Source organism: Fusarium falciforme, chromosome 10 (assembly GCF_026873545.1).
Source record: "Fusarium falciforme chromosome 10, complete sequence".
NCBI classification, from domain to species: Eukaryota; Fungi; Ascomycota; class Sordariomycetes; order Hypocreales; family Nectriaceae; genus Fusarium; species Fusarium falciforme.
This window is the reverse complement of record NC_070553.1, coordinates 1,438,890-1,462,476: the sequence shown is the minus strand read 5'-3', so window position 1 is coordinate 1,462,476 and position 23,587 is coordinate 1,438,890. Positions and strand designations below refer to the sequence as shown.

At 51.3% G+C, this 23,587-nt stretch overlaps 10 protein-coding genes and 1 pseudogene across 11 annotated transcripts, besides 1 other annotated feature; 4 read left to right on the top strand and 7 right to left on the bottom strand.

Annotated features, from left to right (window-relative positions):
- Positions 1–136: 136 nt before the first annotated feature.
- On the top strand, positions 137–1,019 carry NCS54_01236300 (DLH domain-containing protein; the record flags this gene model as incomplete). Its single annotated transcript, XM_053157599.1, has 3 exons — positions 137–186; positions 239–623; positions 699–1,019. The coding sequence occupies 3 exons, from the start codon at positions 137–139 to the stop codon at positions 1,017–1,019; spliced, it is 756 nt and encodes a 251-aa protein (XP_053013574.1).
- A 996-nt stretch (positions 1,020–2,015) lies between these two features.
- NCS54_01236200 lies at positions 2,016–3,730 on the top strand (annotated as a pseudogene). The gene is made up of 5 exons: positions 2,016–2,067; positions 2,117–2,291; positions 2,345–2,622; positions 2,672–3,149; positions 3,205–3,730.
- Positions 2,016–3,730: a sequence feature.
- A 543-nt stretch (positions 3,731–4,273) lies between these two features.
- Positions 4,274–4,796, bottom strand: NCS54_01236100 (ATP phosphoribosyltransferase; the record flags this gene model as incomplete). The annotated part of the gene is made up of 2 exons (XM_053157598.1): positions 4,375–4,796; positions 4,274–4,328 (listed from the first exon to the last, which is right to left on the bottom strand). Exons 1-2 carry the CDS (start codon positions 4,668–4,670, stop codon positions 4,274–4,276), a joined length of 351 nt encoding a protein of 116 aa, XP_053013573.1. The 5' UTR covers positions 4,671–4,796.
- Positions 4,797–5,177: 381 nt separating this feature from the next.
- On the bottom strand, positions 5,178–6,122 carry NCS54_01236000 (Hypothetical protein; the record flags this gene model as incomplete). Its single annotated transcript, XM_053157597.1, has 1 exon — positions 5,178–6,122. One exon carries the CDS (start codon positions 6,120–6,122, stop codon positions 5,178–5,180), a length of 945 nt encoding a protein of 314 aa, XP_053013572.1.
- Positions 6,123–7,261: 1,139 nt separating this feature from the next.
- NCS54_01235900 (Carbonic anhydrase) lies at positions 7,262–8,049 on the bottom strand (the record flags this gene model as incomplete). The annotated part of the gene is made up of 4 exons (XM_053157596.1): positions 7,262–7,522; positions 7,633–7,718; positions 7,774–7,865; positions 7,928–8,049. 4 exons carry the CDS (start codon positions 8,047–8,049, stop codon positions 7,262–7,264), a joined length of 561 nt encoding a protein of 186 aa, XP_053013571.1.
- Positions 8,050–8,797: 748 nt separating this feature from the next.
- On the bottom strand, positions 8,798–10,866 carry NCS54_01235800 (Hypothetical protein; the record flags this gene model as incomplete). Its single annotated transcript, XM_053157595.1, has 6 exons — positions 8,798–9,141; positions 9,195–9,631; positions 9,696–9,802; positions 9,860–10,033; positions 10,089–10,306; positions 10,359–10,866. The coding sequence occupies 6 exons, from the start codon at positions 10,864–10,866 to the stop codon at positions 8,798–8,800; spliced, it is 1,788 nt and encodes a 595-aa protein (XP_053013570.1).
- A 1,013-nt stretch (positions 10,867–11,879) lies between these two features.
- On the bottom strand, positions 11,880–12,461 carry NCS54_01235700 (Hypothetical protein; the record flags this gene model as incomplete). Its single annotated transcript, XM_053157594.1, has 2 exons — positions 11,880–12,172; positions 12,221–12,461. The coding sequence occupies 2 exons, from the start codon at positions 12,459–12,461 to the stop codon at positions 11,880–11,882; spliced, it is 534 nt and encodes a 177-aa protein (XP_053013569.1).
- Positions 12,462–13,722: 1,261 nt separating this feature from the next.
- Positions 13,723–15,316, top strand: NCS54_01235600 (Hypothetical protein; the record flags this gene model as incomplete). Its single annotated transcript, XM_053157593.1, has 2 exons — positions 13,723–14,030; positions 14,083–15,316. The coding sequence occupies 2 exons, from the start codon at positions 13,723–13,725 to the stop codon at positions 15,314–15,316; spliced, it is 1,542 nt and encodes a 513-aa protein (XP_053013568.1).
- A 502-nt stretch (positions 15,317–15,818) lies between these two features.
- On the top strand, positions 15,819–17,976 carry NCS54_01235500 (HET domain-containing protein; the record flags this gene model as incomplete). Its single annotated transcript, XM_053157592.1, has 2 exons — positions 15,819–16,146; positions 16,205–17,976. 2 exons carry the CDS (start codon positions 15,819–15,821, stop codon positions 17,974–17,976), a joined length of 2,100 nt encoding a protein of 699 aa, XP_053013567.1.
- A 250-nt stretch (positions 17,977–18,226) lies between these two features.
- Positions 18,227–19,224, bottom strand: NCS54_01235400 (Hypothetical protein; the record flags this gene model as incomplete). The annotated part of the gene is made up of 2 exons (XM_053157591.1): positions 18,227–18,818; positions 18,869–19,224. 2 exons carry the CDS (start codon positions 19,222–19,224, stop codon positions 18,227–18,229), a joined length of 948 nt encoding a protein of 315 aa, XP_053013566.1.
- A 1,204-nt stretch (positions 19,225–20,428) lies between these two features.
- Positions 20,429–22,637, bottom strand: NCS54_01235300 (Hypothetical protein; the record flags this gene model as incomplete). The annotated part of the gene is made up of 3 exons (XM_053157590.1): positions 20,429–20,813; positions 20,867–22,180; positions 22,228–22,637. 3 exons carry the CDS (start codon positions 22,635–22,637, stop codon positions 20,429–20,431), a joined length of 2,109 nt encoding a protein of 702 aa, XP_053013565.1.
- Positions 22,638–23,587: the final 950 nt, after the last annotated feature.

Genomic DNA, 23,587 nt, shown 5'->3' with positions numbered 1-23,587 from the left:
GTCTTAATGCGGCCCCCCACTGGGAGTTGTGAGAAGGATTCAATTAAGCTGCTGCTGTGCTATCCCGTCTTCTGTCATTAAAGTCACTATATCTTGTCTAACAAATCAAGTTCAAAGCAAGCACGGCACACCAAACATGTCCTCGTTTCCTCCCAGCCAGTGCTGCTCCCTCGGGAGCCTCCATGAGTGAGTTCACAGCCACCGATAATGCCTAAACCAAATGCTCATTCAAGGACAGAGGTGAACCCACCGGAGACCTGATTGTGCTCGAGGGCCAGGTCGATGCCTACCTAGCCACGCCGCCCAAGCAGGTAGAGTCGCTAAACATGGGCATTCTCTATGTACCAGATATCCTCGGGATATGGCAAAACAGTAAACTCATGGCCGACTTATTCGCCGCTCAAGGCTATACTACTCTGGTCTTGGATATCTTCAATGGTGATCCTGCACCCTTTCACATGCCTGACGATTTCGACATTATGGGTTGGCTATCTCATGGGTCCAACGGAAGCTACCCTCATACACCAAAGATTATTGATCCAATTATCCTCAAAGGCCTTGCTCACCTCAAGTCTCTCGGCTTGGCTCGTATCGGTGCTGTTGGCTACTGCCTGGGAGCTAAGGTGAGGTTCAGTTCCCTGTTATTCCCTGCATTATCGTCTCTGCATACCATTGAACAATACTAATTGCATGTTCAGTACGTTATTCGTCATTACAAGCATGGCATCGAATGTGGCTTCATCGCTCACCCTTCCTTTGTCGAAGCTGATGAGCTGGCCGCTATTTCTGGGCCGTTGTCGGTTGCTGCAGCCGAGAACGACGACATCTTCACTGTTGAAAAGCGTCACGAGTCGGAGAGGATTGTTGCCAAAACAGGTCAACGATACCAAATTAATCTCTTTTCTGGCGTGGAGCATGGTTTTGCGGTGCGAGGTGACTCCTCCATAGCCGTACAGCGTTTTGCCAAGGAACAAGCATTTCTACAAGCAATTGCCTGGTTTAAGGATAGCTTTACATAGCAGTACTATATCCACCTGGAATACTAAAATATAGACAAAGGTCCCTTCTCAACTAACCTTGCCTTGATAGACAAACATCGATGTGAGGTGAGTAAAACAAGACCCTTGCCCCTCATTGCCTTAAGTCCTTTTTTTCCTAATTGCGCCATGATATCAGAAAATACTATGAATTCCAATTCCCACTACAAAAAGGTATAACCACTTCTGAGTCTGTCTTGGTGAACCTGTCGTTTTAATGTTGTGTTAGGCTTGCTCCAGGGTAGTGGGCATGTCTAAAATCGCCCAATTATTTCTGCCACTGATTCTTCAAGTATAGGTCGTGCATAATGCATGATGTTGTATATGCGGCCACTCGAGTCTTTGCATCATGAGGTGTTGGCGCGTGGCCTGAAATGAACACGTCGTGAAATGGGCCTCAGCTCCATCAGAACATGACAATAGTCCGAGCACGACAGTCGACAGCCTTTTAAAGAGTATTGATACGATATTACGTCCTTTTAAATAGTAATGCTCGCCTCCACAATAGACAATAGCCTCTAAGATGAGGAGATTCGCAAACAAGGTCATACAAGAAACATCCGATCGTCGGCCGTTGGAGACGGTTCCTTGGGGTTCTAGCCAGTCACAGAATGAGGCCATCCAAGCACCTCAAGACGCCCCTGTACACATCCACCAATAGTATCACTCATATTTGCCTAAAATCGGAGCTGCTCTCACTTGACCCTCCTATTCCAGTCTAGCCCCTCGCCTCCAACATCTGCTTCCAAGCTAGCTTCTAGAATAGCGCGAACCAATCTGCGGAGCTGTTCACTCGCACTGCGGGGAAGTTTGGGGGACATCCATGTGATGTGCCTGGATTTTAAAAAGACGAGGCCCGTCCTTCTTGTGCAAAACCCCGGCCCGTTCATGCGATCCACGGCCATAAACTCACGCCGTTCAGCGTCGATCGATCCGATTTGCCCAGAGCAGAGCGGTAGCAAACGTGGGGGGTGAAGAGTTGTGAATGCCATGCCGCCAAAGAAACGGCCCTATGTACCAAAGACGAAGGGTCAATACAGCTTCATTGTCCGTCGAAAACAATCACTAATCCGTCACAGGTTGCCACGAGTGCTCGAAACGACGCATTCACTGCGACCGCACCGAGCCTAGCTGCAACAAATGCGCCTCTCGTGGTCTAAAGTGCAGTGGACTTGGGATTCGTCATCGATTCAACAAGGGTGTTGCTGCGAGGGGCAAGTGGGCTGGAAAGACCATCGAGAGGGTATATGAAGAGTGCGCATACGCAGAGAGGTCATCTATGCTATCCTCACTAATAGCAGTGATAGGAATTCATGGAGTCTTACCGGAAACGACAAACATGACACGATACCCTCAAAGCCGACTTCCACGGTGAATCTTGTCCTATCGGATAAGACAGGCATGCAGCTCGATGGCGAGACTGAGGAGCAAGACGATGACGACATCGAATTCATCATATCAGACGTCCAGGATCTTGTACCTGGAGGAATTGGTTGGTTAGAGGATCACACCAATTTCTGCAGCGTCTTTCTTCAGGAGATCCCCCAGAGCACACCAGGATGGAAGAGGAACCTGTTCCTACACTGTACGTGATTTCAAATGAACCGTCACATTCAATTTCTAACGAATCTCAGTCTCGCAGTACATCTCGACCGAGATGGTCGCCATCGACGGCGTGCTCAACGACTGGCGTCACATATTACTCCCTCTAGCCCAGACCGACGAGCTTGTCATGGACGCCGTCCTCACCGTCTCTGCCTTTCACTTCCATCTAAACAAGCTATCCCATAACATACACGCCAACAACCAGCAGCACGCCATCTTTGGCGGAAGCTTTGACATTCACGACTTTTACGTCCCGGATCCGTACCAGCTATGCGGACGCACCCTCCGAGGTCTACGACAGCGACAGGAGCTCGTTAACGCTGATCAAACCGAGAAGCACTCGGTCTTGATAAGTCTATTGCTTCTCATTACTGCCGTTCTGGTGACTGGCGGTTCTGACTTTCCGGTTCTGTTCCGGATGATGGAGTCAGCGTTTGATGCCATTGGAGGCAAAGAAGGACTCGGGACTGGAACATTGGCCGAGTTTATCATGCGGGAGCTACACAAGTAAGTTGACAGACGCTTCATGGAGTTAGTTCTCGCGTCTAACAATGTTGTCTAGACTTCGGGTCTACGCTGCTCCGCACCTCGGCGAAGAAACAGGCCTCGAAATGATCTCCTCACAAGCCCGGACTGCCCAACTATTCGGATGCCTCAACCACTGCATAGACCAGTATCCCCAGCACTCATCTCTATCTTCACAATTCGCAGATCTCGTGTACCAGGCGCGAGACATTTATCTCCAACAAGTCATGTCAGACCAGACCTCGGCGTTTTTCAACTTTGAGCCCGTCCCAGGGAACCCAGGCTCCGTGGCCCGCCTCGAAAAATTCATCGAGTCACTCAAGAAAATTCCACACACGTCTCCCGTGGAGCACATGCTCATCTGGACAACATTCGTGGCGGCTTCAGACGCGCAGCTTGATGAGCACAAGGCGTTTTTCGAAAAGGTTCTTCGACGGCATCATGCGAGAAGTGGGTTTGGGAACTTGCTCAAGGGTATAGAGTCACTCAAGAAGTTATGGAGTCGGAAGCCGGGGGAGAGGTGGACTTCTTTGTTACCACAGGAAAAGGTCCTTGTTGCGTGATTTTAAAGCTGGACCTGGGACGAAGACATGACCACCAAAATTGGAAGTGAAGATAGAGTTTTTGTATAATACCCTAATAATCTTGACTCTTTCCCACCCCAGTATATCTTGTGCATGTAAGGATAGGCCAACTAAGGGTCTAGGCCAAGACATGCATTCACTTTTCGGCAGTAGAATGGCAACACCATGACTTTCAAGACACGGCAATGTTGTACAGGGAAGAACCCAGCTGTCGAAACCCGAGAAATGCAGAGGAATTCACATGGACCGTGCTTGAGATCACATCCTGACGCTTATGCCAGATTGCCGGCTAGTTAGGCGCCTGTGCAGGCAGGGTTAGCGTGAATGCAGTCAGCGCGGGGAGAATGAATTTGCTTGTCAAAGAAGTTTATTAAAAAGGTCACAGTATGCGGGCGTGAAATGTGTGTTATTGCTTCAATACCGTCGCCGCGTCAAGGTGATGAATGTGTAGCATGTCGCCCGCGTCATGGAAAAAACCCTCCACCTCAAGAGCTGCCCAAACAATAGCTTACAGCATGTTGACTAAAAGTCCTCAATTCGATAAACCTGGTAAGCAACCTCTTCATAAGGATGCGCCCTTCACTTTGTCAGCAATCAGCCCAACACCAACAAGACACACTCACTCCTTCAGCGCCGAGACAACCTTCTTGACAGTCTCCTCCCCCGCGCACACCGTCTCGACTCGGACCTCGGGGATCTCCTCGAGCTTGCCCACCTCCCCAATAGCCGGGTTGGCCGCGTCGCCCGGACGAAACTGCCCCGTGCCCGTCGCCTGCCAGCAGCATTCCGTGTAGCCCCCGGGCCCCGGGTAGCGGCCCGCGCCGGCCTTGAAGATGGCGGCTTTGCAGGCGGCGACGGACGCGGGGGGCGCGTAGAAGACGAGGCTGAAACGTCGAAGAGGTGGGGTTAGTGATGCCATTTTTGCCAAAAGGCGATTGCCGATGAGTGCTCGGGGAGATGCGATGGATGAACTGAGCTGAGGGTGGCGATGATACTGTTCCGGCCCGGAGGTGCGAGATAAGCGCCGAGATGTCCGAACGATTGTGCTTCTTTTTTTTTTTTTTTTTGATGGTTCGAGAAATTCAGCTAAAGCATTTGAGGCACAGTCAAACAAAGATGCAAATCTCCACAAGATGCAAGCCTGCAATCATGTGACGTCGCTGGGCGAATCTGCGTAACCCATTTGGTAAGCCGCGAGGTCATCCATGGCACCATGTCTGCAGCTGAGGAGCGGACACGCCCGATGCGGGCGAATCAGAGGCACGCTCCCAACCGGCGCGAACTTGCCGGGCCTATGTTTTACGAATTCGAAGAGCATAATGGTTGTTGAGGAGGTGTGCGTCAAGTTGAGGTGTGGCAAGAGGTGGTATTCAGCAAGGACATACCCAAGAACCAATCATCCTTGCACTGGCACACTGATTCTATTCTAGCTTTTGAGGGTTGGTGCAAAGCATCTTGAGCCGTATCCTTCCAGAACAGTTGACCAAGCGTCCTCCACTTCATCGGGAATATCGACACGAGATGAGCCAGACCCTCGTCTATATCCGTGACCACTGTCCCGTACTCCCGGCATCTCTCCAAGTATGCGGTCCAGGAAGCGATCCATTGACCACAGTCCCTTTCCATCATCCAACTTGACACCATATGCCGCCGGTTCCGGTGCCAAGACAGGCCAGCTTGCTATCTTGGGTCTTTGCGCACACTTGCTATAAACGCTCTCGAAGCATGCGACTGTTCGTCTGCTCATGGCTGGGTCTTGGACCACAGTGATGGAGCTGGGGTTGTGAATACCATGACTTTCCAAGACCTTTTGTGTCTCTTCCGGGCTCGCTCCGCAGTTGATGGAACGGTCGGCCATCAAGATGGTCAACCCATCTTGATTCTTCAAGTCACTTCGTGATGGCGTCAAATTAGAGCCCCCAACCTCCAACCCATAAAACCGCTCCGCAATAACCTTCAAAACATGCGCCTCAGGTTTTCCCTCAATACTGTCAAAAATGCACGAGTACCGCGCATTGGCCTTGACTGCATCATAGACGAACGGAGTAGAGGGTCCAATGCCGCCGCACAGGACAAGCACCATCCTCCTAGGATGTTCCTGGTTGCCGTCCGGGGTGGACTTTTGGATATGCCGGGCGGCCCACTCGAATACCGCCTCGGCAATGACGAGGATTGCCGAAGCGCACAGGACGACTACATCTGTTGGTTGTGGTTCAGAGTCGGGAGTGGTGTTTCGGGTTTTTGATAGGGAGTGGAGGTAGGTTTCGAGTTCGTTGACGCTGTAGATTTGTTCGAGGGCGAGGAAGCGGGAGACGAGGTTGGCCGAGCTGGAGAGCTGGTCTGTTTTCTTATTGAAATTTTGCGAATGCATTTTGAATGTCTTGACAGGCAGGGTATCCGTATTATGGAAACTGGATTGAACAATGAGATGGAAGTGTATATGAGCGTTGTGTGGGATATTTGACACTTCAAGCCCCAACCATAATCTGTGCGTTGAACTCCCTGGAGGATTCCTCTCCTCCTAGTATAGCCAGAGGGAAAGGTATGAGAATAAAAGACCGATATGTCTCAATCCCATCATCAAGATATCGACTTAGTAAGATTTGCAGTACTAATTAGCTGCCTCGGAGACGTCTTTAGAGTTTGTGACTAACTCTAGCCTCCGTAACATCAACTCCCCACCGGAATCCCTTACCTGTTTGGGTAATTAAGACAACTCCACCGGATGTCTCTCGAGTTGCTATTATCCTATAGTTATTCAATCAATGGTCATCATTCTCTGGTAGAAGACGTCTGTGCGCGTCAGGTGAACTGTCTTTTTTTTTTTTTTTTTTTTTGCAGAAAGACGCTCATGGTGTCGCTCATCATCTCGCGATTGGGTGTAGTCGTTGAATCACGGGCGGGCGATGAGATTGCGCAAGTGCAAGTCTTGGCTTGATGACAATTCGGCATTTCTATGCATCAAACCGCGGTTGAAAAAATAAAAATAAAATAAAGATGATTCACATCCATACATATGCAAAAGATGCCGTGTAATTCTTTGCCGAGGATTTGCTTTGTCAAAATGTCTCTGTCGTGCACGCCAAGGTCAGCCAAGACGGCTATCTATACATCACCAAAGCTTCGCCAAAAGGAACAGGCATTTCTTCAACGGTCAAAAATCACGGAACATAACGGAGGGCTTATGCACAAGACAAGTTAGAATTTCACGACGGCTTGGCTACTACCTCATGCAAGATTTCGTCGTAGATAACCGAGACCGAGTGGGGACGAGTCGTCAACGGGAATTTTTTGCCTCCCAAAATTCATGCAGGTCCAAGAGATGGCTTTAGATTCGAATCTTGGTTGAAAATGCTTAATATTTATCCGTTTGTATATCCCAGTAAAACTTGTAATGCCCGCTCGCTATGTAATGAGACCGCCAATCCATACTCAAACATCCTTCCCATACCTAACCCAAATGTACCTAATCCCTCAACGCCTGTTGTATGTACACTGTTCACACCCCAGTTAAGGGCTGGAAGGCTCGGACTCGGACTCGACTGGTTCCTCGACCTGCTCGATCATGCCCGTCTTGACGTCGTACACGTACCCCGTGATGGGCACATCCAGGACCAGGGGGCTCTTTCTGAGGAACGAGACATCGTCCAGCACGCTCTGCCGCAAATCAGAAAAGGGCAGGAACGCCATGTGGTCGACGTCCTCCTTGAGCTCCTTCCGGATCTTGGACCGGAACTCGTGGTCGGAGAAGCTCTGCATGCCACAGCCGGTCTGTGTGTTGGGAGCGTGGGGTTAGCTTGCTGAAAACACCGGGCCGGTCGTCTTTTTTTCTTCTGCCGGAAAAGGAGGGGGGAACAACAAAAATCATGGGGTCATCTTACGTGGTGCATGACGATAATCTCCCGGGTTCCCAGCATCTGCTGAGAGATCAAGATGGAACGAAGAGCTTCAACAGCGCGGCCGCCAGCTAGAAGAAAAAAAGTGTCAGACTCGGTGATAACAAGACAGGCGCAAGAACGGACCATTTCGAATGACATGGGCGTCGCCAAGATCTAGCCCTAGCACTTTGGCTGGGTCGAGTCGCGAATCCATGCAAGCCACAATTACCACCTTGCTGCACAATCGCGTTGTCAGCCCTTGATCCATGTCATAATTCACTCTTCGTAGATCTCATACCGACGGGGCGGCGAGGGCAGGTGGGCCTCGTTGAACGTAGCCGCATACTTCTTGTTGGCAGCCTCAAAGTCGGACTTGACAGAGGAGGAGAAGAACTTTGTCGAAGGGATGATGGAAGGCATGCTAGGCAGAGGAGGGTGAGGCTCTGGTCTTTTGAAGAGGGAGGAGAGGACTCGGTCGACCAGGGAGAGGAAGTGTGGCATTTCAGCTGCTTCTTGGGGTGCGTCCCGTCCAAGGCCTTTTATTGTTCGATGTCTTGGAAGGCTGGGCCTCGTACGAAATATCAATATATACACGTTTTCTGACATGTCCATCCGCGGTGGCGTTTTCCCTTGATCCGAGTGTGTGTGCCATCATCCTTGTCCACCCTTCTCAACACAAAACGGGGACGGAGGGCCCCGACGAGGAAGCTGGAGATACCCCTCACACCTATGCCGGGGCAATCTTTCACATTCTGGGGGCAATTGGCTAGCTTCGGATAATACAGTACAGCGGTGGCCCATATCGTGCCATGCCACGGACATCCAGGTCTGGAACCGGATGCATGGTGGCCCGCCCACTATCCAACTATTTGGCATCTGCATATCCCCCCCATGGCACCATCCATCTCGGCGATAGCTTCACTCCGACCTCGTTCTACGACCGACTAGGCGACCAAGTCCGCCTCCCAAGAATTGTGTTGAAACATCAGCTCTGCCCAGACAAAGCCACAACTGGGTCATCCCGGCGCCTGGTTGGGCGAGGTCGAGGCCAAGATGCTGGGCCACAGACTGGGGGGTCTATATCAGCGCCAGATTCAGCCAGTGACTGGTGCGCTATTGCCAAGGAGAAATCCGGGGTAAAATGGCATGCATCTTGACGTTTTTGTTATCAATGCGCGAATCGGAAATCCAGACGCTTGTTCCCCTCATCAGTCGTCGTGTCGAGGTAATGCTGCCTCTGTTCTTCCGACATGGCGTTCCACCTCTCCTCACGCGTCTTGTTGCGCCAGACGTAATAAACCTTGACGAGTAGATACAGACAAATGTTGACGCAGGCCAGGACGATCAGGGTCCTGTTGCCTCGGCGGTAGCGGGGCTTGTCGTCGGCCCGGTAGATGTTGGACGCCATTATGCCGGCGGTCTGGACGCACATGTTGTACATGGCCGCCGAGACGGTGCGCAGCCGGACAGCGTTGGAGTTGCGAGAGTTCCATCCCACCTGTATGGCATGCGCTGCACCCCACGAATTAGCGTCGTCATATTGTCTGATGTAGATGTAGTCTCACGGGATGGGTAGGCGAGTAACAATGTCAGAATCATCCATGCTGCCCATCTGTTAATCTGCGTGACATCTACTACATACAGAAAAATCAGAAACGGAAGCGCCCAGATCTGAGATATCATGGCTACGAGGGCCCTCTCGTCGAGAAGGTCAGACAGGTACGTGATGCCCATGATGGAGCACATGGTCAGAAACGTGGTGGGAACAGTTAGCAGATTCGTGACAAGGGTGCTGAACCCCAGCTCGCGGAGTATAAGCGTAAGGTACTGGTGCGGCGGTGTCACGGGCTGGCCCCAGACCAAGCCGAGCGCGTACAGTGGCCAGAGGTCGTAGTCCAGAAGGCTCTGGGCCAGGAGGCTGAGGGTGATGGGCTGGCGGTTGTGCATGTCGCCCTTACTAGGGTCGTCCCTGATCACCCGATTAACCATGATCACCTCCTCTCTTTGGTAAAGGTCAGCAAGAGGGCTTCGAGAAGCTAGATATAGCAGGGGGGGCAGCTAAATACCGCTCATCGAACCACCCCTGCTCCCCGCGGAACCAGTTCGCCGTCTGAGTCGGCGAGGGTGGCATCAGACCGACGGCTAATAAGCCCACAACGAAAGTTAGAGCGCCCTGAGTAAAATGATGAGTCTCTTTTAATGCTCGACACATTTTGTTCCGCCCACTCACCTCGATCAGAAACAGGTACCGCCACCCTTCAAATCCATGCAAGCCTCGGAGCTGCAACAGGCCAGCTGCGAGAAACCCAGCCATGATGTCAGAGAGTGACATGGCAGCCCAGAAAAAGGCAAGACGTAGCGAAAGCTCGTGAGATTTGTAAAAGTAACTAAGATATAGAATGACCTATAATCTGCGTTGGCGTTTCGAAACCTGGTAAATGGTGTGGTGTCACACTCACGTCGGGGATGAAGCCGCCTTCGCATATCGCCAGCAAAGCACGGCTTACGAGAAAGGATGTCTTGCCTGTAAGCCAGAATTGGCTGGCTGATACCACGCTCCAGACGCATATCTGCATGGGAACCCATCTGTCTGGGCCGACCCATTTGCTGAGCACCTGCGAGGGGAGCTCGGCGCAGAGGAACGACAGTTTGAAAACCGTGTTCCCGAGGTTATAATCTGGGGGAAATCAGCCGCTGATCAAAGAAAGGGGTTGAACAAGGATGCGGACCATCAGTGGTGAGTCCGAGATCTGGTAGGAAATTATCCGAAAGAGCCTGGCTGAGGTTCGCCCTGTCCAGCTGTAGAGCCATAAACATGACACAAGAAAAGACCATGATGCGAATATCAATCTTTCTCACGAGCTTTCTCTCCTCGTTCCATGTCCATCTGGCCGAAGGGTCAAAGCGATGAATGTTTTCCCAGTCTGGACGAGGCTGATATCTCTTTGCGAGCTCAGGGTCGTCAAACACTGATTTTTGAGTCGCGATGGCATCACCATCTGGTTCATCACCTCGCTGCCACCAGAAGCGCTTCTCTGTGACTGTTGAAAGGGGCTCTAATAGGTCGAGGTCTTTCGTGGAGACTGGTGGTGTCTTGCTGTCGCCGCTGAGGAGGGGGATCTCATCTTCTCTGTCAGATGTCCAGACGACAGCCCCTGTGGCGTCTGGATCTTGGTTCTCAAGGTGCTGATACGTGACTCTGGAGGAACTCCGCGGCAAGCGAAAAGAAGAAGACATGTTGACCTGAAGGATGAGGCCCACCTCGATAGATACACTCAAATTTTCAGTAGTTTGAAGCTCAAACTCGAGATCTGAAATGAGAAATCCAGCATCCAAATACCCCTACCCACGAAGCACGACATCGCGACGTGGTTTTGGGGTTTATGACGCCACATCTCTGCTCGACAATCTCACCCACGAGTGAGACCTGTCCTCGCAAGCCATTGGGTAGAACACCCCACGGCGAGCGTGGGATTCAGCAAGAAGCGCTGGAGATTGTCGGAGGATGCCTCGCAACTCGGTCTAACAGTTCTCTTATTGGTTAGCTTGGGTCATGTCTGGCGCAATCGCCCTTGTGATACTTTCGTGATTGGAGCTTGTGATGACGAGTTGGTGCCCCGCTTGATAACCTCTCAGGCCTGACAACGTTGGAATTACATATCACCATATTGCGTACTTCATAAAATCTCGTCGAGGCATATTTGCTGTTTTATGTTGGTGAAGTCGATACAAGACAACAAAATCAGTGATCTGATCACAATGGTGAGTGGGGTGCAAGGTGAGAGGCATAGGTATCGAGAGACCCTAGGAGGTCACAATGAACTCGAACAATAACAGTTTTGAATTTTAAAGTTTTAAATAGTAAAAATCAGTCACACACTCCATCATGTCAAGATCGGATACCGGATTCGATTAGCGAGGGAGTCATGGAGCTTCTGATGTCAAAAGGGTTATGGGGCTGCAGGGTAACATTGCGGGATAACATCCTACATCGTTCGTCTCACTTCAGATCTCCGTTAATATCAATGCCTTCAGAGAATGCTACTGTAACAATGGCATCTCGTTTCATCCGTAGTATTTCTTGACGCTGAGAGGGAAGTTCCTCTAATTAACCCTGGCCTTTAAGGGCTGTCAGGTGAGGCTGGACAAGGAGCGTAGAACCCTAACAATGATTAAACATCACATTTCAAGTCGGATTCCTACATGACTTAAACCATTCTTCACAGACCTATTTTATTCATTAAAAAGATCTATCTATATCTAGGCGGACCAGTCTGCATGCCGGCCTGCGGCGCCTGATTCCAGCCCTGCGTTCGGTGTGACGACTCGTTGTGCCAGTAGTCGTGCACCTTTTGATTCTTGTCTCCCATTCGCGGCCATATCGCCTCTGGTAACCGGGCTGCCGTCGGCGGAGCGTGTCCTGATACCTCTTGAAGCTTCTCGTCCATCATCCTGGGCATTTGGCGCTGTGCTGCGCGGTTCTTTTTCGCTTTTCTGTGTCTTGTGCAGAGGATGATGCTCGCCACTAGGATGGTCAAGGCGACTATGCACTTGTTAGACAGATATTCCAGACATCAAGAGGATAACTTACCCAGAATTCCAAAAGCAATTGCAATCTCGACAGCCCCGATAAACTTGATGCCGCCCCCATTGTGGCCCTCAGCGTCCTCAGCAGTGCTCTCTGATGTGACCGTGACCGTCGGTCTTGGTAGAACCCCACTTGCAGCCTCGGTTTGCGGTACCAGACGAGGTGTAATAGATGTAAAGAGTGTTGTTGATTCGACTGCCGAAATGATTTGAGAGACTTGATCGTAAAGTGCTATGCTCTCCATTTGGTAGTGTGTTGTGTGAGGTATCCGAGATATGGAATCGATAAAGGAAACGATCGATGGATCAACTGAGGACGGGAAAGTCGTTGAATTCGGTTTGATGGCCAGCCAATGAAGGAAAAGGTGAATCAATCACGCAGTTGAAGAAAATTAATAGGCCGTTAAAGATAGTCGTCAAAGAGTCCGCTCATCCATCAAGGATTACAAGAAAAGAAGGACATCCGTCAAGGATTGCGATCCAAAAAGAAAAGAAGAAAAAAGAGTGCAGAACGACGACATGATATGTGGAGTCTAAAAAATGCGGTCAGTTGCAACTGTTTGAGACTTCCTAGATCCGCCTGTAAGGCGAAACCGGGAGTCGCTCGAGGCGGCGCTGGTGAGACGGCAGATCAGACACTTTGACCCCTGGACGGGCCTCAAGCCGAGCCAACGTCTCAGCGTCATCTGGTGCCAAACCTGGAACTTGGCAGCCAAAACTGAGTCAATGCATTGATCTGGCAGGCTTAGCCGGTTACCGAGAGGTCACATCGAGTCGGCTGGTGCTGATTCCGCGCCAGTTGCTTGGCTGAGGCCCCCCCTTTGCAGGCGCGTCTAGAGGCCATCAGGGACTGGAGCGCCACGGTTTCAATTGGCCCTTAGCCCAGCCAGCGATGCATTTCAGAATCAGGCTCTCCAAACGTCGACAGAAATAGCATCAGTCAGTTTTAAAATATGAATAGCCCATTATTAGGCGCAGCGGCCTCACGTGCTCACCTCCTCACCGACCGGCACACCCGGCATTCCACTCATCCTTTGCCGATTTCAAATCCCGAGTCTGTCTTCCCCGCAAACTCCCTCCACAAGCGCAGCAACCTCTCCAAACTCTGGGGAAGCTAATCGCAGGATATGATTCGTCCATTGACAGCGACCTTCACTGTTTCTTTCCATTTTCAGCACGTGAAAGGATCTCAGCAAAAGCTTGAAAAATGGCTGACGACTGCTCTCGACGGACGGACATCTTCATTCACCGAACTGCAGGGCAAGCGGGTATATCCATCTAGCGCGCCTGACAGAAAATTCTACATCTTTTTCTTCAAGATCAATTGAAGGGTTATTGTGAAAAAGAGAATTCTCAATTGAGCAGAACCTCGTCGGATCCCTTCTCCACCTCGAATCGCTCGTGGAGACTTGCGGAGACGAGGCACGACTCTCCCACATCCCGTGAAGCTTATATATCTCACCTCCCATCTGCCGCGAGATCCCCTCACTTGCCAAAAACAACACCATGGCCATAGTCGACCTCCTCCTGTCTTGGTGGACGCTGCCCATCGGGGTAGCAGTGCTCGTCGGCACATACCTCTACGCGTACTTTGTCACGTACGGCTACCTGAGAGGCATCCCGGCGCCCTTCCCCGCTCAGTTTTCAAATCTATGGCTTTTGTACGTGTGCCGACGGGGTGAGAGGTATGACGTTATGGATAAGATTCATAAGAAGATGGGTCCTGTTGTTCGAATTCAGCCAAACCATGTGTCCATAGCTGATGACGAGGCCATCCCCATCATCTATGGCCATGGAAATGGCTTTCTGAAGTCGTAAGTCGATAAGATTAAATGTCGGTCTCCTGCCACGACTAACAGATGCCAGCGAATTTTACGACGCCTTCGTGTCTATCCGTCGAGGACTCTTCAACACTCGGGACCGCGCAGAACACACACGCAAGCGCAAGCTCATCTCTCACACCTTTTCGACCAAATCTATCAGCCAGTTTGAGCCATACATCCACTCCAACCTTGAGCTTTTCGTCAAACAGCTCGACAAGCTCATTACCTCAGGCACAACTAAGGACAAGCAAGGTCGTCAACAGGCCCTGATCGACTGCCTTCCTTGGTTCAACTATCTAGCTTTTGACGTTATTGGCGACCTCGCTTTCGGTGCTCCGTTCGGTATGCTCGCAAACGGCGCCGACGTAGCAGAAGTCAGAGCCACGCCCGAGTCTCCCCCAATCTACGCCTCAGCGATTGAAATCCTCAACCGAAGAGGCGAAGTGAGCGCTACGCTCGGTTGCTTTCCCCAGCTCAAGCCGTACGCCAAATGGCTTCCGGACCCTTTCTTCAGCAACGGCCTGAACGCCGTTCAGAACCTCGCAGGCATCGCCATCGCACGGGTCAAGGCACGACTCGACAATCCCCCGCCCGTTGAACGAAAGGACCTCCTCGCGCGTCTCATGGAAGGAAGGGATGAAAAGGGCGAGCCGCTGGGCCGTGAGGAACTTACTGCTGAGGCTCTGACGCAGCTCATCGCTGGTAGTGACACGACCTCCAACTCTTCGTGTGCGTTGCTGTACCATGTTACTCGGACTCCCAGTGTTCTCGAGAAACTTCAGGCCGAACTTGATGCTTCTATCCCGTCGCACGTCTCGGTTCCAACCTTCGACATGGTCCGTGACCTTCCCTACCTCAACTGCGTCATCAACGAAACTCTCCGGTACCATTCCACATCAGGCATTGGTCTCCCACGGCAAGTCCCCGAAGGTTCTCCCGGCGTCACCATTCGCGGACACTTTTTCCCAGCAGGCAGCGTGCTCAGCGTTCCGACATATTCGATCCATCACTCCAAGGAGATTTGGGGTCCTGATGCCGATGATTTCAAGCCAGAGAGGTGGGAGGATGTGACTCCCCGCCAGAAGAATGCATTTATTCCCTTTAGCCATGGACCGAGGGCGTGTGTCGGGAGGAATGTGGCCGAGATGGAGATGAAGCTGATAGCGGCGACATGGGCGAGGAGGTATAATGTTGAACTGAAGCAGGAAATCATGGAGACCAGGGAGGGTTTCCTGAGGAAGCCCTTGGGTCTGGACATTGCTCTGAAGATGAGGTAACTACTGAACAACTACACACTCCTTAAAGAAGCTATTAGAAAGGAGGGTTGGGTTAAAAGTGATATTAATTATTTTTTTTTTCTTAAATTACCTCAGGGCCTTACATTAAGGAGGCTTTCGATCTAATGGTTTACCGAGGTATCAGGAGCCATTTGCTAGCTATAATTAATCCTATATTTATAGCCTTATCTCATAATTTCATTCTTCTCTTAGTTTCCTATTCTATTATCTCTTAGGGAGGCTCCCTAGGTATCCTACGTATCGCAAAGAAATGGCCATAGCGCTATAGCCAAAGGTTTAAGAACCCTATACTCGTACTATGTACAAGCAAGTCATTCATGCGTCGAAGTATCAAGTGGTCAGGTAACGGTAACTGCTAGGCGCTAAGGATATCACGTGAGGCCGCATTCTCTTATGCCCAACCTCCGAGTCCTATTGCGTTGGGTTGAGCCACCAACCCCCAAGCACACTCCACAACACCTCAGCACCATCGAGAGCCACCATGGCTGCCCTTCAGTCTCCATCACCGTTTGCCAGACTCTGCCAGAAGTGCAAAGTTCTTGAGCTGGACGAAAAATCACTCCCCGACTCCGCTCTGGACGCATCGGCGCCTGTGTGTGAACTCGCCCTTGACTGGGGTTTAGTTCCGCGAATCGACGTGCTAGATAAGAAGGGCTGCGATTCTTGCCGTCTTATATCCTCAATCATATCTTCTCCTTGGGAGTCACAAAGTGATCTAGCACGTCTCCCGAAACACAATAGGCGTGTCTCACTATGCTATGTGATCCGTCAAAAGAGGCTCGAAGCTCTCCGTGTCAAGATTCACCACGGTGCGAGACCCAGACACAGTCAAACTCTTGATTAACACACTAATACCCAAGTATTAAGACGGGATGGATGATGTCCATTTTGATTGCCCTATCACCTCCACCACAGCCCATCCCCAAGGATCACCGTTAGGCCTCGAGAGTCCTCTTACACACCTCGATCCCAAGCCACTTGCTTGGATGGAATCGAAGATTAATTCATGCGTGGCTCATAACCACACGAGGGCACAGCGGAACTTTGTGCCTGACCGACTCATCAAAGTCGACCAAGGCAAACTCTCTCTTATCCTCACAAAGGACTCCTCGAACTCGCAGTTCCATCGAGGCCCATCTACTGAGCTGCCATACTACGCTGCTCTTACTTACTGTTGGGGGCCACCTCCACATTCGGATAGGCAGCTCAAGACAAAGCAATCCAACATCTCAGATCACTTGAGGGAAATCCCAGAGGATAAGTTACCTCAGGCCATTAAAGATGCTGTCTTGGTCACCAGAGCGCTATCTATTCCATATCTATGGATCGATGCTCTCTGCATCCTCCAGGATGTAGACTCAGACTGGGCCCATCAGTGCACCCAGATGGACAACATTTATGGCAATGCACACGTCACCATCAGTGCTACAGTGTCTGACAACTGTGAGGAGGGCTTCATTGCGAGGAAGGATATGATAACGGTTCCCTTTCATCTCCGAGACGTCTCCGTTTCTCCGATGCCTATTGCTATTTACTTCCCCTCGTACCACAAAACGACCTCTGAAGACATTGCAGCCGCGACTTGGGTGAATAGAGGCTGGACGTTCCAAGAAAGGATAGCGTCAACGCGCATGCTCATGTTCGGAAAAAGCAATGTCCACTTCCAGTGTCGGGATGACTGTTTCTCTATGAGCAAGTACCAACTTGACTATCACTTCAACGTGGTCAACCGGGACCTCCTAAACGAAGGCGATGTTGCGTTGATCTACGAGGAGTGGGCTAGCGAAATTGCCTCGGAGTTCAGCGCCTACCGCCTTGAATTCACGCGCGGAACAGATGTCTTGCCGTCAATTGCCGGGCTTGCCACTTTATTTTCCCACCGCTTGCGCGATGACTATCTGGCTGGTCTGTGGAAGAAGGACCTATATCGGTGCCTCAAGTGGGATATGCACCGTTCAGATAGACTCACGGGATACAAAGGCCTCCTAGACGAGCTCCAGCATCCTGCTCCGTACTTGGCGCCCTCCTGGGGCTGGGCAAGTCGATCGGGCCTGGTCATGTTTCCTGTGTACTGGGAGGTATACATCACGAACGCCAGGAGCGAATGCGCTGTCCTAGAAGCTGTAATTCAGCTCAAGGGCACGAGCGCATTCGGAGAAGTGACGGGAGGATATTTGGACATTTCAGCCAAACTCTACACCGGATCACGACAGTTGGTGTACCAGGAGATGGATGGTGGGGGGGGGATTCCGAGACAGACGCTGCACTTGGGAGATCAGTACCTAGTGGACATTGAAACTGATTGCATTCTGCGTGACCTCTTTGAGGAAAGAGACGGGAAAAGCGAGCTAAGCGCACCGATTAGCTTCCTACTTATCGGAAGTACCATAAGGGAGGAGAGGAATCAGGGGGGAAGAGATCAAGACGAGTCTGAAGGTCTGAGGAAAGGGTCTGGCACGGATGGCCGAGGCTCAGAAGATGGCGCCAAGCCGGGCAGAATGGCGTATGGACTTTTGATACACCCAACAGAGAAACCTGGCGAGTTTGTCCGAGTCGGGACTTTTCAGTCCCAGTGTTCTCAACTTGGAGGTCTTGGGTTCTTTGAGGGGTGCGGAACCAAGACTGTGCGGCTTATCTGAGTTGCCTCTAGAGCTGGGGCTGGGTATTAGGCAGATCAGAGAGCTGAGAGTGCTTCCTACTGGTCGAGATGATAAACTCAGCTAGCCTATATATTAGGTTGGCTCGCCCGGGCCTTGACCCATATGAGCCAACAGGTAATCAGATTAGCAATAACTTGACATTAAATATTCATCTACACGCTACCCAAGGTATACATGACCCTCTGCGCCCGCAAACGAAGTTAAAACAAACACCTCCCGACATCCCCCACTAGCTCCTCACTGTGTGAGACGGCGTGTGAGAGCCCTCTAGCTCAGGAGTAGCCGCCTCGAGCTCCGCTGGAGGGTACCTCGCTGGTGTTGAGCCGTCCACTTCCGAGATGTAGTTGCTTGGTAACTCCGACTTGGGCTCCTCCTCTGTGGGAACAGGTGCCCGCGTGTTGCGCTTCCTTCGCCAGAAGTACAGACCAGCTCCGATGAGGAGGAGACCAGCGACGCCCACACCCACGCCGATGCCTGCCTGGGCTCCCGTCGATAGACCTGGTGAAGGCTCGGTATCAGCGTCGGATGTATTTGAGGCCGTCGCTTCGCGGGTGCTGCCTGTGGTCTCGCTTGATGTGCCGGTCGAGGAGGGAAGGTCCGAGGATTGGTAGTTGAGCTGGAACAGGGGGGCTCTAATTGTGACGCCGTCCATCGTCGCCACGCTCTCGTCTCCATCGCTGTTGGTCTGTGTGAAGGTCGCGGGTAGTGTGAGCCAGTTGAGAATCGAGTCGCCCTCGGAGCACGATACGACTTGGATTGAGCCCCTCGACGCGATACTCTCGCATGTCTGCGGTCCGCCAGGCTGGACGCAAGTGTAGCCACTACATCGCATCAGCTTCCATTCAGCACGACGTGCTTCTGTTGAACTCACCTCGGACAGCACCCAATGACGGTCTCATGGTCGAGGACCGAGAATTGGAAGTTGAAATCGCCCGTCATTGATCCGGTCGCACTACAGGCGGGCTCGTAACCATCGGGGCACTCGAGGCCGGGGGAGTAGTAGCCCCATCCGTTGAGGGCATATGGAGCCGTCCTCGACGTCGCTCTCGGCGGCCAGCAGTCGGTGTCATCCTGAAGACCTTGCGTGTTTGCCTTGTTGAGCGTTCCGCACGATTGGGCCTGCCATCCCTTAGTGCAGTCGGTACACTCGAGGGCTGTCGCACTGCACTTGGCTGGGTATGTGAACTTGGTCGTCAGAGGACCGAGGTTCGTTCGTGGGGACACCATGGCTCAAGAAAAGAATGACGCTATCTTGAGGAATCGGGGTCGAGAGGAGTGCGTTTGTCGGGAGTGGGAGTCGCTGATCTTGTCATTGTTTTGCGCAAGAAGAAGGGTCGGACCATAACGACAGGCGGTCGGCGATTCCCAAATTAGGCACCGTCGTGCGGTGCAATCTGCAGATTAAACTAGTTTCAATCGAGGCAGGGCTCGAGTGGACGCGATGGGGGCCAAAGGTGGCAGTGATGTGAAACTTTTGGTGTCGATAGGTCTGTGTAGATGTGCTTACTCCAGGGGCCATCCATGTTGTACTCAGGGGTCCTGCGCAAAAAAAGAGCGCAGTTAGGCTACCGCTTCTGAAGAAGAGCTCAAATATCAGGCTCTTGTGCGACTCGAGATTCTGAATCAATGACGACCACGTAGATGAGGATTGTCGTCAAGCAAGAACCAGCAAAACAAGCGTGGGAGAGGCTGCGCCCCAGATTCGACGCTGGGGTTACATCGTCCGAGGAGATTAGCCCAGCCCGGTGGACACGTTGGAGCTCGATCCTTGCTCATTCGCCCTCGACAGGGTTAAAACGGTATCCTGCGCGACCCAATCTCAGCCTCAGGAAGCCAGCCGAGGACTCCATCGTGGGCAAATCTTGGGCTAATACGAGATCATGTCAAGGATTCCCAGCCCTGTAAGGATGAAAGGAAGGAAGGTGGAGATGTCCCGAGTCCTTCGGACTTCGGGTTTGACCTTTCATCCAGGCTTATCTTTTATCTTATCACCGTGCTGTCTTATCGAACCAATGAAGATCAAAGAATAACAATGCATTTAGGGAGACCTCATTTTTACCATTCAATTTGAACATTTATTCATACATTACCTACCTACCTACCTTAAGGTCTAGTTTCAATCTCGAATTTTAGGTGCATTTACTATTTAATGGCATTCTTTCTTTAAGAGTCTCTTTTTTCCTACCTGCTCTATTGTGAAATGTCCTTCATGCCTTGTTTACTAATATTCATTCGTCTTCTCTCAGCACCTGTAAATACCCTACAGTGGCAGGCAATGCAACCTCGAAGCCTCATTTTCTGTGCTTGTGGCTTCTGGGGTAATCATGGATTTATTCTATGTTTACAAATCTTTTCAAGCCATAACTAGGCAATCATTGTGGTTTATTACAATTAAGAACACTCTACTTCCATTCATCCCTGCAACCAATCTTCATTGTCGTCTCCCTTCCGCCTCCCACTCATCAGCCTCCGACATTGGAATGTACTCATCAGTTTGTACCGGCCCTTTGCTAAACTTGACCTTCATATCCTTGATGTATTCAGGAAGTGGATCTTGACCATCGAGATCAACCTTTTCAATCTCGCTGCTTAGACTTGCCCCACGCCCCAGTCGAAGCAAGGTCGAAAAGGTATTACTAAAAGAAGCTCCATTCATGTAGATTGCTAGCATCCCGATGCACACGATGAGTGTAGAGCACGCGATACCAAGGCCGTAGGCGAGCCAGAGGCGACTTCGGGCGTAGATGTAGACAGGATGTATGGTTGAGAAGGCGACGGTTGTGTTTTTGGGCTTGAAGGCGGAGTGTTTGTTTGGCCTGGGAAGACAGTTAGTCCTATGTGCAGGTATGGAATATGAGCAGGGACTTACTGTAGGAGTGGCGAGCTCATGAGACTTATTGTGATATTCTGGAAGAGCTCTTCAAGTGCCTCTTTCAGCGGCGTGGCTCTCTGCTCTCCAGGTCCGTTCCACAGTCCTTTATAGACCCACTCACGCTCATCCGGCTCTACCTTCTGGAGTATAGGTAAATCTTTCGATAAGAGTGTCAGGTTACTAAGAATCTGGAGCTCAGGTGTGGCTGTAAGAACTGTGCTCTGGACACTCGTGTTCCCATGAAAGACAAGGGAATCATCCGCCTGGCGACGGCGAAGAGTCAAACTGCCGATGAGCATGTCGGTGAAGGCATCCATTAGAGCCTGGTAAGATAGGTGGCGAAGGATAGAGGGATCAAAGGTGCATTCAGAGTCCATGTTGAGAGGCGTGCAGCTCGTGTTGTTGCTGTCTGGGTTGCTGCCCCAGACGCCAGTGATGACATCGAGCGGTTTCTCTTCAATCTCTTTTACCTTTAGTTTGACCTGCTGGTTTCCATTGGTGACGTTGAAATGTGCCTCGTACGTTGAGTTGCGGAGGTCGCAGCGTAGCACCGAGGCTGTCGAGTCAAACAATGCCTTGCTCAGCACCTCTTGGCCTTCACTCCTGCTCTTTGAGGCCATTTCGCATGCGAATCTATCGTCAGGCCTCGAGCCCAACTTGAGTGCCGCCGGGACTATGGCCATGAAAAGAACCAAATCATTCCTTTCATTCTGTCCCTTATCAACGGCCTCCCATGCCTTTCTGCCTTGACGATCAAATATGGTGAACCCGTTATAGACGAACTCGGTCATTTTGCCACTTTTGCTATTTTCAACGAGGGCATATGGCAGAAGAGAATCGGGCTCGTTGTTGAGTGGTGTCCAAGCCACGTAGCCCGGCGCCTGTTCGCAATAACGGTCTGTGAAGTCGGTGATGCTTTCTTCAATTCGGCGTCTGGTATCTCCAGTGACCTCGTCGCATCGCAACGTCGGAGCCAGAAACTCAAGACTCCAGCTCGAATTTGGAGCAGGCGCATCTACCGCAATGATATTTCCCTCTGCAGCAGTAGCGACAACTACTTTGCTGACAGCATCACTCGGCCCGTTATACAAGTAGTTGGTTAGATCATTGTCGCAGTCCGTTGGACGGTTAGGGTTGTTGCGGTCGCGACATGGCGCAGGTGTCATATCCCGACCGGGGTTTCTCGGCATCATACGAAGGAGGCTGAGTCCAGTAAATGCGACATTTGGGACCTGTAGAGACGCATCTGGAGGAGACGCGAAGCCGACCGAGAGAGTCGCAGGGGTGATAATGGACACGACGGGAACAAGCCTAAAGAAGTCAGACACCGTGTCTTTGGGCTCTATACAAACACATACCAAGCCATAATAGCTATAAGAAGAAGTAGAGGCCCCTTCAGCCATGTCGAAAAGCTGACCAAAGAGATGGCATTACCCAAGGCCGATAGCAGAACGTCCATGTTGGAGATGTCGATGTCGCGCTTGCTGCCCTTAACGACATGCCAGACAGCCTGGAAGTAGGCGATTGACACGGCGGAAACCACGGAACTCTTGAAAAGAAATGCAAGTGTTGTGCCAGCCGCCAGGTTCAGCTGCTGCCTTGAGACCTCGGCGCCGGCCAACTCGAAAGAATCTGCCGCAACTGCCGTTCCCGCTAGGTTCGCGTAGAACAGATCATGACCGAGAGCGAAGAGACCCCCGAGCAACAGTGCGCCAACCATACTCACCGGCGTAAGCCAGTGGATCTGGCGGTTGATGTGTCGGGCCATTGCTGCAATGTTCCTGGTTAGACCTGAGGCTATTGATCACCTCTGATAAGGACTCACCGAGACAAAAATGACCACAAATGGGGCAGCCGATGTCTTTACTCTATAGAGCAGTTCTCTTTCTTTACTTTTTCTTTCCCTCCACAAACGAAGCCAATATGATTGGGGTTGATTGCCGGTTCTTATGGACAGCTCACAGCCTGATTGTAATATTTGCAGCTTTTCAGCCCCCTTCACGCAATATGCCTCGGTACCTATTTTTGTCGAGCCTAGGCGACTTTCGACTTGATTATGGCCGAAGGGTACTTGGCGGCCGAATCTCCTGCAGCCAAGAAGTAGACATTCCTGATTGATACAAGGCGCTGGCAACAACCATGCCAGCGACTGAAACTCCTGTCTCCTTCGTCTCTAATTTCACAAAGTGAAGCAACTTTCTGAAACTCTACTCTTATACAAATCGCGGAGGAGCTACAAGGACAGTTGTGCGCAAAGCAACGCTTCCTGTACCTATCCTGGGTATCTGGCATGGCCCCCATCCCGCAGACCTTGGCCATGCAAGATTTAACCGAGGCGCAAGGAGGGCTAAAAATACCGCAGCCAAGACGCAGTTGCTTCGCCTCAGTTGTGACAATGATTACACCCATGTGATTGGTTGGTAAACGAACAACCGCTCGCTTAATTGAGCCCCATGTGTTCAGCCGGGCTGGGGAATCTTCACCTTCCACCTCACGTATGTCGGCCGAGGAGACTCTTCAGGGTTGGGGACATTTTGTGTTCTAATCCATATCTTGTCGAAACGCACTCTGAGACGGTAGATTTCCCGCTTACTTGCATATTTATGTCGCTCTCCAGATCCGGGTTTCACGTGTGAAGTCGCCAATCACGCTAAGGACCACAAACTTGGCGAGGCCGCCAATAGCAAAGGTAATGCTTGCTTGAGTTTGTCGCCGGCT